The sequence below is a fragment of the Carica papaya genome, chromosome 5, assembly GCF_054855325.1.
Source record: "Carica papaya isolate Zhongbai chromosome 5, ASM5485532v1, whole genome shotgun sequence".
NCBI classification, from domain to species: domain Eukaryota; kingdom Viridiplantae; phylum Streptophyta; class Magnoliopsida; order Brassicales; family Caricaceae; genus Carica; species Carica papaya.
Window position 1 is genome coordinate 41582151 of NC_142313.1, and position 14338 is coordinate 41596488.

The 14338-nt window shown below is 36.7% G+C and overlaps 2 protein-coding genes across 2 annotated transcripts; both read right to left on the reverse strand.

Moving 5' to 3' along the window:
* Positions 1–423: 423 nt before the first annotated feature.
* On the reverse strand, positions 424–10813 carry LOC110825875 (sarcolemmal membrane-associated protein). Its single transcript, XM_088221056.1, has 5 exons — positions 10398–10813; positions 6929–7508; positions 6407–6552; positions 6233–6312; positions 424–1159 (listed from the first exon to the last, which is right to left on the reverse strand). Exons 2-5 carry the CDS (start codon positions 7486–7488, stop codon positions 761–763), a joined length of 1185 nt encoding a protein of 394 aa, XP_088077182.1. The 5' UTR covers positions 7489–7508; positions 10398–10813; the 3' UTR covers positions 424–760.
* Positions 10814–11524: 711 nt separating this feature from the next.
* LOC110825872 (laccase-17-like) lies at positions 11525–14035 on the reverse strand. Its single transcript, XM_022056397.2, has 6 exons — positions 13846–14035; positions 13612–13763; positions 13253–13497; positions 13031–13159; positions 11978–12937; positions 11525–11873 (listed from the first exon to the last, which is right to left on the reverse strand). The coding sequence occupies exons 1-6, from the start codon at positions 13963–13965 to the stop codon at positions 11743–11745; spliced, it is 1737 nt and encodes a 578-aa protein (XP_021912089.1). The 5' UTR covers positions 13966–14035; the 3' UTR covers positions 11525–11742.
* Positions 14036–14338: the final 303 nt, after the last annotated feature.

Here is a 14338-nt window from a genome sequence, read left to right on the forward strand (position 1 = left end):
TTTTCCTATCTTAACTCCCTAAGCTTGGGGACCAATGCTCTGACCGTGGTTAGTGGTGGGGGATTTTAATATGGTCATAAACTCAGTAGAAAGAAACAAAATCCGGCCACATACTTCCAGCTCTCGGTGAAATTCAATGATGTTGCCAGTCATTTGGGACTTATGGATCTGGACTATTGGCAATCCCTTTATTTGGAGCAATCAAAGAAAGGTGCTAGCTCATATGAAAGACCACCTGGATATAAAGCTAGCTACGGCTCATTTTTTAACTTAAAATTGTACTCTTTGAAAATAATTTCAATCATCTTACAGTCGAACTAAATATAATTTTTTTAAAAAAAAGTTCGTAAAAATAGTTCATTTGCCCCAAACGTATCCTTTTAAGCGTTTTTCCTACTAACGTGCGAGGGTCAAAACCTTGCGTTAAAGACAGTGAACTGGTAAACCCCAGTTCGATAGATGCTCATCGCCAGCACCTTTCATCATTGCCAACAGCCTAAAAATTTCTGCCAAATAATACAAGATTGTAAGAGTTAAGGCAAATAACAGCAAATACCTAGGAGAAAGATACCTAAAGAATCTTCGTAGATTTCTATCCCCCAAGACGGGTAACAAACTGCTCGGACAGATGCTTTACAAGATGGCTGCATCTCCCCTAAGCATGAGAAAGGAATCGTATATGAACTGAAAAATATTTTTGACCAGATTTATGCGGGAGATAAAGCTACATTGTTTCTGATGTCGATGTAACAATTCATATTCATCTTCGAACAGGATTTCCGACTCTTGGTGGTGCCTCATATCCAGTTCCAGCACGGGAAGGCGGCGTTGCAGACCCATACGGCACATTGTTGTGGTGTGCCAATTGTCCATGCGGCCCAGCAGCACTCCTGGCTGGTGCATCATAGCCAGAACCCCTCTGCATGTCATAACTGGATCCTCTCTGCATATCGTAACCAGGTCCTCTCTGAATATTATCATTATTGGCACCCCTCTGTGCATCATATCCAGTTAGCTTCGACTGATCATAGCCTCCTCTAGGTACATCATAAACAGCCCTTACAGCAGTGGGTCCAGATTGAGATCCGACATAGGTGGCACCGGCACCTGCATTTGCTACAGCAGCAGCAGCAATGGCAGCAGAGAGAGGGCCATGCCCCTGTAACAAAAGTAAAGAATGAATATTTTGTCACACCAGATAAAAGCATGCTGATGATATTTCCCCTCAGATACGGGCAAAGGGGTCTTCCTCAAAAAGAACAAGATATTGTCAAGAGGCCCCTTTGTCCAAAAACTTTTCTGTACCAAAAGAATTCAAAAGCATTATTGTTTAACCTAATATACTTTACCTGCAACAAGATATTCCAATTATAAGCAACTTTCTACCCCTTCCATAATATATTTTTTCATCATTGACATCATCATTTACGAGATGGTACAAAAAACACTTCGCCAAGCAGTAAACAAACTTTGAAAGAAAAATGCATGGAAAAGAAGAAGACAGGCTTCACCCCAGTACATTTTTTTCCTGTTCAACATGACAATAATTCCGTTGTGATTCCGTTGGAATTCCGTTGCCATTCCTTTCCCTCTTCCCTTTCATTATATTTAGCATATTTAACGGAAAAGAAGACAGCATTGTTTGACACCACAGTCAGGACAAAAGAGTCACAGATCTTCATTCTCCAGAAGCTTAGGTCATAAAAGTTAGTGAAGCCACCTGTGAGTTGCATATACTGATGTCTGCAAGTGAACCTGAGCTAGGTGAGCCATTGATCCATCTGAGCCCAGCCAAGACAAGCCATTTGCATCGACCTAAGAAAAATTTGTTGCAGAGACTGAATTTTTCCTCATGAGGTACTAATTTTCACTTTGATTTGCATTTGTCGGTCAAGCATCAATTAATTCGTTGGATCTATTTTTTTCCCTATCCTAAACTCCATCCCAGATTGTACTGCTTCCACTTCTCCTAGTCATAAAAAAACCTAGAAACACTAAGTTAGAGCTACAAATAGCTCAAATCATTAAACAGTTGCAACAACGCGTTGAAGAAAAACAGCCTACGTTCCATTAGGCAACCTGATCATCCTCAAATGTTCATAAGAGTGTGCACAAGGTATTATTTTCAAGAAGATTCCTTCCTTTTGAGATCAGGCTAAGGTGCCTAGAAGTTATCTAGAATTGACTCAAGAGGAAGTGCGTTATTTCCTAGGTGCATTAGGCAACCTGATCATCCTCTTCATAAGAGTCTGCACAAGGTATTCTTCCTACTCCTGTTCCTAGGAAATAATGAACTTCCTCTGGAGTCAATTCTAGGTAACTTTTAGGCACCTTACCCTGATCTCACAGGGAAGGAATCTTCTTGAAAATGATGGTTGAGATATGATCCATTTGACGTGCCCTGAAGGAAGACTATCATGGTAGAATCCCTAGTAGGAATGTCCGGCTTTCATCCCAACCTACCAGGCGTGCTCATGGAGATCACCAAGACATCAGTAAGAGGGTTAAGGTTGATCTTCCTTTATGTGATGGTGGATTAGACATTATTTCTTGGGTTGGTTAGATACCCTAGAAAATGATTTTCATTGGTATGACATGTCTAACTTAGAATGTCTTGTCGGTTCAGCTAAAAGCATTGGCAATCTGTCAGGCAAAACATAGATCACTTAGGGGATCCACTTATTATTCAATGGGACATTATGAAACAAAATTTTTTTGAAATAAAATATGGTAGAGGGTTGAGTTGCTGATTAAATATCTAGGGATGCCTTTGGGAGCAAACTACAAAGAGGTGAGAACAGGGGACCATGTGGTGGCAAGACTCGAGAGGAGACTGGCAGGGTAGAAGAGAAATTTATTATCCAAGGCAGGCGGCTGATTCAATTAAAGTAAGTTGGCCAGCTTCCCCATTTATTATATGTTCCTTTTGACTATCCCAGTGAGGCGTTGCCAAGAGATTGGAAGCAATTCAGAGTAGACTCTTATGGGGCGACTTGGAAGAGAGAAGTCAAAGACAAAATAGCTCCTTAACCACTATTAAAATTGCCTTTTAGAGAATTTATTAAAGTTGAGGCAATTATCTAATAGTGTAGATGCGTTAATTATCTAGCTCGATTGAGTATCATCTTTCCAATTTCTTAATACTCCTTGAGTGTCATCTTTCAAGAAGACTGATAGAGAATGTACATGAACTATAATTTCTAAATAGATGTAACTCCTAGTTTTTTAGGTTAACTTAGTATCCATAAAATTTTCAAATATCTAAGCAAGCAACCTAAACCTAATTTATCTTACATCAACGAGTATACTCCAATCATAAACCAATTTCTTCCTCCATTTTTACAGCTAAACTTGTTGGCTCTCTGTAAACAAACCACTTAAGGTTTATTATAGAAGAAAGGATAAAAAGGGAAAAGGTTTTACAAGGGCAAAAGAGACAAATTGTGCAGGGATAGAAGAGTCTTTTCCATTGTAACATCATGCAACTAGGGTTAGGGTTCAGTAAAAAATGAAACAGAAAACAAGTGAATATTGGGACCCTTGCCCGCCTGCTGTTCAAGCCGTTGCAACCTCCAGCCCTCCGCCATTGTAGCCTATATAGTCATGATTTCTGTTAATAAAGCATCGAAAATGAATTTATCTTAAGTGAATCTTATCTCTCTCTCTCTCAGCCGACTCTCCCCCTTCTTTCTCTTTATTTTCTTTCATATCAGAGCCATGAGCAAGGCTTCTCATACTCTCAGGCATGTAATCTAGTCGTTCCTTGTCCTAGTGTTATTACACAAATTGTTAGTCCTACTCAGGTGATGATGTTTACTCAGATAATGAACATATTGTCAGTTGTCTTATCACCAAGCTGTTTTCTTAGTGATCTCAAGTTTATTAGGGCCCAACCTGCTACAACTTTTGACACTATCCCTATCATTCCCTCATAAACCTCTCACATGTTTAACTACACCCAAGGGCCAGCTTTTCATTCTTCTATTGATAAGTCTTTTCAAGTTGGTGACTTTCTGATGGTAAAAATCTTACTGAACTTGTTGCATTCCCTCCTCCTCGCCATTCCCAATCCTTAAAAAATATAAGACATTATATATCTTCTCGATGTACCTAATAATATGAGTTTTTCTTTTAGATGTTTTTGAAGTTTAGATTTATAACCTTATTGAGGATTCTTGCTACCTCTTGATCTGTTTTCTCATATTTGCGAAAGTTTGATAAGTCCAAGTGTATACCATCACTCACAAGTGAGGTTACAGCCATATAGGATATTTTTTTTTTAAGACAACAGCCATATAGGTTATTACCATCTCCAAAGTCAATTTCCTAAGCATATTGTTGAGTAGAAAAGTTGTCCCAAGTCCATTGTTGTTTGGATTGACAAAGATTTTTAGATGACTGTTTGCATTCTAACTAATTGGTGCCAAGAAAGATAGTTCTTTATTAAAGTTCTTCCCTATTTTTTGATGCCCTAATTGATATTTCACATAAATTTATTTTTGGGTGCATATCTAAAGTGGACTTCTTATTAATGTCAGCTAGTACTGAAAATTAGCCCAAGCTGGTTCAGGATATTCTCTAGAAATCAATAACCACAATCAGCTCAAGATATTCAAATATTCGTTGGGATTGCGGAAGAAGCAGCATAGGTCACGGCCAACATCCTCTCCGTGCAGGCCATGTGCGGACAGTAGAGAGGATGAGTAGTAGAAGGATAGCAATGATCAAAAAGATTGGAGCAGAAAGGGTAATTCGGAAAATTTCTTTGTCAATTTTTATTGATGATAAAAAAATTATTGACCGTAACTAATAGTCAAAGGGAATATTATATCTCATGCTTTTGTAACATAACTTCAAATTATGAATCAGAACAAATCATACTTCACACTTTTTATCTCAAAAAAAAATGAATCAGAAAAATCATGATTTTCTATCTTTACATGCAAGCTTGTTTATGTAATGTAAGTTGAAATTATGACCCAGATAAATTAAGGTTTTATACTTCCAAAAACACAACCTTGTTTTTTTTTTTTGAAATAAAAAAAAAAATATCATTTCAAAGGGATTAAGGGGGTACCGCTCAATATACAACAGTTACAGCTCAATCAAATGATCTAAAACCATCCCCAAATCCTCAAGATCCTGAATATCATGTTCCAAGAATAAAGAACCAAAAAGATGAAACCCTCTATCCTTGATGTTGTTAAAATCATTTTCTATTCCCTCAAAACCTCTTGAATTTCTCTCTTTCCACACAACCCACATTAGAGAAAATGGAATCAGCATTAAATATTTTTTCTTCTCACACAATCTAGCTCAAGCACACAATTCATCCTTAACCGACCCCGTTATAACCCATTTAATTCCCAACATTCCATAAATAGAAGTCCATAGATCATAAACTTGAATTTCTCTCTTTCCAAAAAACACAACCTTGTTTATGTAGTTTATTATAAACTTAAGTCTTGTTTTGATAATTTTTCCATTTAAATAAGACCACATAAATTATTTTGCACTACTTGCTTTAGTAGTGCTTTCACTCCTTATAGGTGAGTAAGAGATGGGCATCTAAGCAAGGTACTGGATTATCCCATTCCATCAATTTTGGATTCCAAACTTAGGATAGGGTAGGCAAAGTCCCTTATTTTGCCTACCTCCATATCAAACACAAGCAACAGCTTAGGAAAAAAATCATACCAAATGTAAGTGAAGTTAAATCTTAAATAATAAATTTCCATAACTCCATGTAAACATTGACTACATGCTGAGAAAACATATGTGAAGAGAGTTTGACATCAATTTCTGTACCTACAAGAATATTACCTACTACAGATGTCAAACCTGTAACTTAAAGACTATTTTTGAGTTTTGAAGGCCGTTAAAAATATAGATGCCAAGACCATTCACAAAATGGAGAGTAGAACTTTACTATCCTAGCATTTTTAAATTCAAGCACGAATTTGCTCCAAATATCCAAAAACTGTACACCAGCAGCCCCACAAGACTTTGACTTGTCAGTAATAAATGAGAGTATCTACAATCTTCAATAAGCAGAAGAAATGTTTCAGTACAAGTGAAAAAAAGTTTTTCGAGTATCTTGAGAGGCAAAAATAGATTAATATAAAAAAAATGAGACAGGCTTTCGCTCCATTTTCTTAACCCATATAAAAGTTATTAGGATATATATTGAAATCAAAACCAAGCCAAACAAATCACTTGGCGGATGACATACCTGGGGAACACTGTAACCATCTTCATAAGCATTGTGTCCAGATGGATGCCCAGGACCCTCATTATCATTGTAGTGCCCGCCTGCATTTGGTCATGAACATGAGCTATCGGCACCACAAGTGAAAAGAAACAAAGAGCTCAAAAAGAGGAAATCTTATGGATTGCAGTAGAATACCAGCTCTTCTATCAGCATTTGCAGCATTCATCAACTCTGCCCGGAGCTTGTCTACTTCCCTTGCCATTGTTATATAGTTCTTTTCCATTGCCTGAAGTGACTCAAGATGGTCATTGTAAAATTTTTTCTCATAGTCATACGTTGCTCTGCATTATCAACAAATGAGAGATCATTTTGAATGCCACATGCAATCAAAACAGCAGAAAGCAAGTACTCCCTCATTGCAACTTTAGGAAAGAGTAACCAAGGACAGAACTTGTACAGAACAAACCACTACATAAATAAAAACAGCAATGACAAGGTTGAACCAAAACAAAATTTACAAAAGTGCAAATAATAAATACATGCAAATATGTTTCTAGACATTTCTTGGAAATCATTTTCCAGAATCCAAAAAACGCACTCTCTTCAATTCACAAGTCCAAGCATTAGAATTGATATTTATACTTACTTTGCCATCCATTTTGAGTTTGTATTTTTCATGTAATTACAAAATAAACATAGATAAGGTAAAACAAATACCTGCAGTGCTGATATTCCTGTCTGAGGTTCTCAAGTTCTGAAATAAGAGCTGGCATCTGCTGGATATCTGCACGAGCTCTTGGAAGATCCTGACTTAATTGATGGACTTTGGACATAAGTTCCTCCCTTGCCACAACCAGGTTCTGGGCATCTGTCCTCGCCTGCTGCAATTCGGACTTGACAGGCTCCGCTGCTTTTAGTTCAGCTTCCATCTTCGAAATTTTATCCATGAGGCCCCTCATCTGTTGCTCTCTTTCAGATTTCATTGCTCCTATCTGAGCATGCAATACCTGCAATTCATGCTGTGCTGCAGCAAGTTCTTGTCTCAAAGTTCCATGAGTAGACGCAAGTCGCTGGTTTTCTGTAGCAAGTCTCTGCATCTCCACATGTTGTGCAGCAACCTTCTGTTCCATAACTTCTGGAGGAGGCAACATATCAAAAGGAGAAAATGCACCTAGTGCTGGACGTACTCCAGCAGCAAATGCATCAGGATGTACCATGCCAGGGCCTGGATGGGGACGCCTCAAATGAGGAGGGGGAATTCGACCTTTGCTTCCCATTTTATGTAACTAAGTATGACCTGTTCAGCAAAAAACAAAGAATTGGCTAATTAGGACCTACATAGGGAATGAAATATCATTAAGAATGGGAAATTTAAGGTTGCATCATACAACGCCTAGATCTAACCACATAATCCTAAGTAAAATAATTCATCATCTCACCAACTACTCAACTAGTTCATCCCTATCAAATGATAATAACTTCAGCAGAATGACCCTGACAGAGAACAATAACGTTCATGGCAAAAGATTTTTTTGAAATAAAAAGTGAAGTATATATTAACATGGTACCAAAAAAATGGGTACCGCCCATTTACAAGAACTTTACAGTAGTGTTAACGTATCTATAGCATTTCTAAAATTCTCATCACTAATCATATCATGACCTACAAAATAGACCCAAAATAATGAATCTACCTATCCTTTTATCTTGTATGTCCTACTCTCAACATCCTCAAAAACTCTAATATTCCTCTCTTTCTATATAGTCCAGAAAACAGTCAAAGGAATTAGATTAACAATGTTGTCCTTTACATACAAACCACCCCAAGACCAAATTTCCTGTCTAACCGACCCAGCCATCACCCAATCAATCCCCAAGAGGCCATACACCATACACCATACACCATACACTATAAGCCATAGGACACCACAACAATAGATGATTGCACGTCTCTTCTGCTTGTAAACAACCATAGCACCCATTGACCAGAATCTGTCCTATTTTTCTGAGTTTGTCAATGGTTAGAATTTTCTCAAGAGATACCTCCCAAGCTAAGTAAGCAAAACGCGGTGGAGCCTTTGTTTTCCAGATTTGCACAGCCGGGATATCAGAACTACAATTCCTATCCCAATTACATAAGAATCTGTAATAAGAGGAAACAGTAAACTCCCGTCTCTTTTCCCATTTCCAGACTACCTGATCGCTGCAGGTTTCACCTGCTGCGCCTCAATACTCTTCAGAAGTTCTTCATATTCACAAATTTGCCAATCATTTAAATTCCTGGTAACCTCAATCTGCCAAACAATTTCTCCATTAGTGATTTTATAAGCTTCCTCAACAGTCATATTTTTTCTTTGAGCAATAGAGTAGATCCAGGGAAAACACCCCATAAGGTTCCCATCACCAATCCAAATATCCAACCAAAATTTAATCTTATTTCCTCTGCCCAGATTCCACTTTAGACAGTGCTGAAACTGTGGCCACTGCATTAATATTTTCCTCCATAGCCCTCTTCCATGAGGAGTGCCAATCCTGCCATCTAGACTTTTTGTCATAGGATCACCCCATCTTGAACAAAGAATTTTCCTCTATAATCTATCCTCTTCCCCAAGGAATCTCCAAAGCCACTTCCCTTGGAGCGCTTCATTCATGACCATAGATCTAATTCCAAGTCCACCAACATCAACCGGTTTTTTAATGTCATCCCATTTTACCAAGTGAAACATGCGAGAATCATCAACATCCCCCCATAAAAATCTGTTTTGCAAAACTTCAAACCTCTTGGCAACACTAACTGGTATTGTAGTGGTCGATAGATAATAGATTGAAAGACTGGCCAAGGTGCTTTTCAATAGAATATAGCTGCCCCCTTTTGATAGGAAGTTTCTCTTCCACCCAGCAAGTCACCTTTCAAATAATTCAATCACCGGTTCCCAAGACATTTTATCCTTGTATTTTGCACCTAGCGGGACCCCAAGATATTTAAAACATTCATGGCAAAATTTCATCAAAGATTGTCAAATTTTTGTATAATGTTTAAGAATATTTTGGAATCTGTACTTTCCAGATTTCCATTCATATTTCTAATTTCAAATAAAAAATAAAAAAAGAAAAACTTGAAAACGTGACAGATTCTTCTTGAATTCAGTTTTAGGAGAAAATTGCAAGAGTTTAGACAAGGTCAATGGATGAAGGCACTGAATATACAATGGAAAGAATGCTGAAAGGACCAAAGTCCACACTTGATATTTCATTTGTTTTCCCAAAACACCAAGCTTTGGGAATGGAGTTAACAGAGGTGTTGAAAAACCCAAAAAGGCCTCAGTCTCACAACAGAAAACTTTTCTAATGACCATTTGATCATGAAGGTAGGTTGTAATCAGAGAGTGAGCATAGAAATGATACTTCTAATAACATTTGGTTTATTTATCATTCATTACTTCCTACTTCCAACTTCTGCAATCATCATCATTGCTCCAAACACGAGCAACGATCTCATAGCTAGTTCTAGACATATCACCTGCACTTTTCTTTAACCAAAATCCCTCTTTCCTATGCAAACTTTTATCTTTAATCAAAGTGATCGTTTTTACCTTATACAACACACAATTAAGTCACTAAACATTATATATGATTGCTTATCTTCCTTATATTTTCCCATCATGATGTTTTTCCGTTCAAGATCCATATCCTCAGCTTTTGGCAGCTCTTGAATATTTTCATTGAAGGATTACATTAGTTTTTTTTAGTATTAATGACAATAATGTTTTGAAAGTAATAGTAATAATAATAAGAGGAGAAAATATAAAATGAACCACATTTCCCAGCAATAACAATGAAGGTTTTTTTCTTCTGATCATCTTATAAGATATTTAATACCCACATTCAAAATTGAGGCAATTTATAAATTTTACTTGATCAGATATTGGTTATACAACAAATTTCCACATCAACCTCAATGACTATCTAATACTATCAAAGACTCCGATATCCACAACCTCGTACACCGTCCATTATCGATAATATGTCATTCTCAAAACCATAAAAAAGCAGAACAAACAAATTAAAATCGCCAAAACTTGAAGAGGCAAACAATTTAAAGCTGCAAAAATGTCATCAACAAATTACAAATTAAAATCCACATGCAAAAAAAAAAACTACCAGAGCCAAATGGATAAGAGGATACCTTGGGCACGAGAGGATGATGCTCCGATGCAAGATTGGTGAAAGAGAGAAGCGTGAGTATGTGGAAACTTTGGTTGCTCCAAGAAAAATATGAAGCGGGGCTGCGAATTGCAGTGATATCCAGTGGTACTTAACGGCAAGCTGGAGCTAGCTGATAATGGAGGTTGACCATGAGAAGGTGCTATTTCCTTGAATTCAAGAGCGTCGGAGGGAGGAGAAAGAGATGTTAGGTTTTGCGCGTTAGAGAAGAAAGAAAAAAACAAAGGGAACAAAGTCTACCTCCCACTGCTAAGCTAAGTGACGGAGGGATTTGGGCGAGGTGAGAATGGAGGATAATGGCGATGGGTCTAGGTTTTGGTAATGGGATGAAGAAGAGTGGGCTGAAATCCGTCGCCGTATAGTTTAACTCGGTGCTGTAACTTTAAACTATAAATCTGATGTATTTTTATAATTGAAATTAATTTTTTTAAATCTATATTTAGCTATAATTGAGCATATAATAAATTAATTTTTAATATTGCTAAAATTTTAATTAAAAAAATTAGAATCAATGCATATCTATAATTAATTAATTATGTGCTATATATACAAAATGAGATTTTAATTTACTTATTTTTTTTTATTACAAAAAAATATAAAAATTAAAAAAAACTAAAAAATCATCATGTACGTATTAAGAAACTCTCATAATATCATCGGCGATGAACTGCTGGAGATCTTCCGGCACTTAAGCATATAGGTAAATACTCATCTTATAAAAAAATCAGTATTCGCCAATCAATCAGCATTTTATTTCTTTCGTATTAAATATGTTAAATGTGGATCCGATAATTTATATTAATAAATGATTGATCGCACGGATAACGATAATATGTGCATTAACTCTATAATCTTCTTTAATGAGTAATTGCATCGTTAAAGAACTATTCACTTCAAGAATTATGTTACAATACACGATATTTTAAATGAGTTAGAGGTCATCGTAAACTCTTCAAAGTTCGACCTGCAGAACAGAACTGTTGCGCAAGGATAATACGCACAAATCAAGAAATGATCGAAATTTAATTTACCTACTTTAATAATACATATATATATATATATATATACAAAGAAAGAAAAACAGAAGAATAAATTAAAATCCTTTAGGCAGTATTATTAAGATATTTTAGCATAAACTTTACAGAATAATCTTTGAAAGAAAAAAAAAATCATCCCCTCTTTTTTTCCCTCACATCTTACAAGAACAACTACTCGAAGTAAGTTGGAAAAACAAAAAAATAAATAAAAAATAAAAAGCCGGAGAATCAAAATGAACTTAAGCCAAGAAGAAGAGAATCATGTGATGATCAACATTTGGGAAGATCATGCGGCGGAGGCAGTAGTTTCTGGCTGGGTTCTTTTCCATCTAAGACCACCCAAGCCATCTTCAGACCCCAACTAGTATGAACTTCCAAGTGACAATGCATGAACCATGCCCCTGTCAATACACAATAAGTTAGCAGAACTTGTAAATATTCCTCATATATATATTAATCTTATTTCTGTATTGTGTCAATTAATCTGTATTTTGTACCGACGAACCTGGATTGTCTGCCAAAAATCGAATTGCTACCCAACCACCAGGGGATACTGCTACGGTGTTTCTTTCAACTGGATCAACCAGGTTGAACTTTGCAGGGTCCTTATTTGGATCAAAATTCCCAAAACCTTGACCAACAACAAAGAAATTAAAACCATGGAGGTGAAGTGGGTGACTTTCTGCGCCAAGTATGCTTGTATCCTGCATTACTAGCTCCACACTAGTGTTAAAATCCAGTACCACCAACTTTGTTCCATTACTAACCATTGTGTTATTTGGTGGAGTCCCTGTATAATTAAATGGAATAATTGGGCTTATAGGAAAATTAGGAGTATAAACACCCTTTGATTGTCCAAAGAAATGAGCTTGAAGCAAAGCTGTTGTTGGCATTGCAAATGACACATTGTTAACTGAGGCGGCAAACATGGTTCCATTAGGTCCTTGGCAGGTGTTATTCTTCTTACAAGGATTAGTTCCTAGACCAACTGTGAAGAAAAATCGTCTATCGATTTTCTGGGGAACATTTGCTGGGAATTCCTTGTTTGCCAAGCTACGAAGTTTTTTAGTGAAATTCGTAGCGAAAGAGGTGTCGTTTAGAGGAGGAAGAATTGGTTTAAAGAGAGTTAGATCTTTTGAGTGAATTCCATTGAGTGGGAACCCATATTCCAGAATACCAGCAACTGTCGAATTATCAAATGTGCCTTGGCCTGTCACATATGGTCTAGCAGTCATTAAGAAGGTAGCGTTTGGGAAGTGAGGTTTGGTATTGAGCAATACATTTGTGGTTTGTCCAGGTGAAATTAAAATGGTTTCGGTTTCAAATGGTTTGACATAAACAGCATCGACTTCAACAACTTTTAACGTGTGATTTGCTATGCTGAAGAAGAGTTCATCGTTGAGTGCTGCGTTGATTAAGCGAAGAAGGTATGTCTTACCAGGATTCACTTTCAGCTTGAATGTATCTGCAATTTTCCATTCACACAAGATTAGATCAAATTAAGAATTGGAGAATTTGTATCATTTATGATTTTGCTTCATTTGTAATTAAATCATACCTTTAGCAGAACAGTTATACAATGGTCCTGGTAGCCCATTGATGGTATAGGCATCAGATACATTTGGACCCCCACCTGTCTGGAGTGCCTGGTTAATAATTGCTTCAGTATCTTGATTGAACCACTCTCCTGCAAATCAGTTTTGATGTATGTTAGCTATTCATGTCCTCTATACATAAACTATACAGTCGTTGATAATTCGAGTTCTAGCTTTTTGAATACCAAAAATCATAGGAACTTCCTTGTGAGGTTTCGGAAATGGGTAAGGAACGCCGCGCTTGGGAAGAATAATCAAGGGACCATAAACAGTTGATCTTAGCCATGAAATGTGAGCATGCCAGAAAAGAGTTCCCCTTTGGCCAACAATAGTGTAGTTATACACATAGCTTTGCCCAGTTTGTATAGGACATTGAGTCACATAAGCTGGTCCATCAGCCCACCCTGATCGAAGCTGACGAATCCCATGCCTGTTTCAGAGAATTCATAAAAGGGATGTCCATATAAAACAGATAATCAATTCAAACAACAAGAAAAAGAATAGTTCCTAACCAATGTACATGATGTTAAGCATGGATACTTACCAGTGGATGGAGATATTATTTGGGACATGGTTAACAACTTTAATAAGTAGACGGTCACCCTCCCTTGCTACAATCCGAGGTCCTGGGAACTTGCCATTTACTGATACAAGGTTCTTTGTGTGGCAGAGACGCGTCACGTTTTGCAATTTGATCTACCATAAAAAAATTTGCAGCAATGTTTAAAAAAATTTACAAACTAAAGCAAACTGGTGATGAAATGTGACTGACACATACATCAAACTTATAATGCCTGGTGATCCCAACTGCAGACTGTGGAAGAAGACTGCATATGCTGATAAATGAGAGTAGAAAAGCTCCCATAAATGCTTTTGGCAGAAGAAGAAAAGCTCCCATTTTTCCTCAATGTTCTCTTTCTGATACTTAATTAACTACTTATCTTAATGTACATACACTGCAAAAGCTTACAATGTAATGGGTATATATATATACACAAGTGAATGAAGGGTGTATATGGTTTTGCTTGTATAATACATAGAGAGAAACATAGAATTGGTTCAATATAGCTACTGTGATTTTGACCTGTTTGGTAGTGTAGAACAACTTTTGAGTGATGCCAAAGATAATCAACTTTTAATTCCTTGATCCACTTTCTCTTCAATTCAAACTTTTTAGTCTTTTAATTTTTACACAGAACCCATTACAATAAACCTCGTTATAAACTAATTTAGCAATTGCAAACTTTGCTTTTATACTAATTATCTTTTAA

Excerpts from the sequence above, each read along its gene's own strand:
- LOC110825875 (XM_088221056.1), bottom strand. The coding sequence starts at position 7,488 with ATGGGAAGCAAAGGTCGAATTCCCCCTCCTCATTTGAGGCGTCCCCAT. Across the intron at positions 6,553-6,928 it reads CAGGAATATCAGCACTGCAG|AGCAACGTATGACTATGAGA; the intron begins GTATTTGTTTTA and ends TTGATAATGCAG. Across the intron at positions 1,160-6,232 it reads ATGGTTACAGTGTTCCCCAG|GGGCATGGCCCTCTCTCTGC; the intron begins GTATGTCATCCG and ends CTTTTGTTACAG.
- LOC110825872 (XM_022056397.2), bottom strand. The coding sequence starts at position 13,965 with ATGGGAGCTTTTCTTCTTCTGCCAAAAGCATTTATGGGAGCTTTTCTA. Across the intron at positions 13,764-13,845 it reads CCAGGCATTATAAGTTTGAT|ATCAAATTGCAAAACGTGAC; the intron begins GTATGTGTCAGT and ends TTTTTATGGTAG. Across the intron at positions 13,160-13,252 it reads GGAAGTTCCTATGATTTTTG|GAGAGTGGTTCAATCAAGAT; the intron begins GTATTCAAAAAG and ends ACTGATTTGCAG.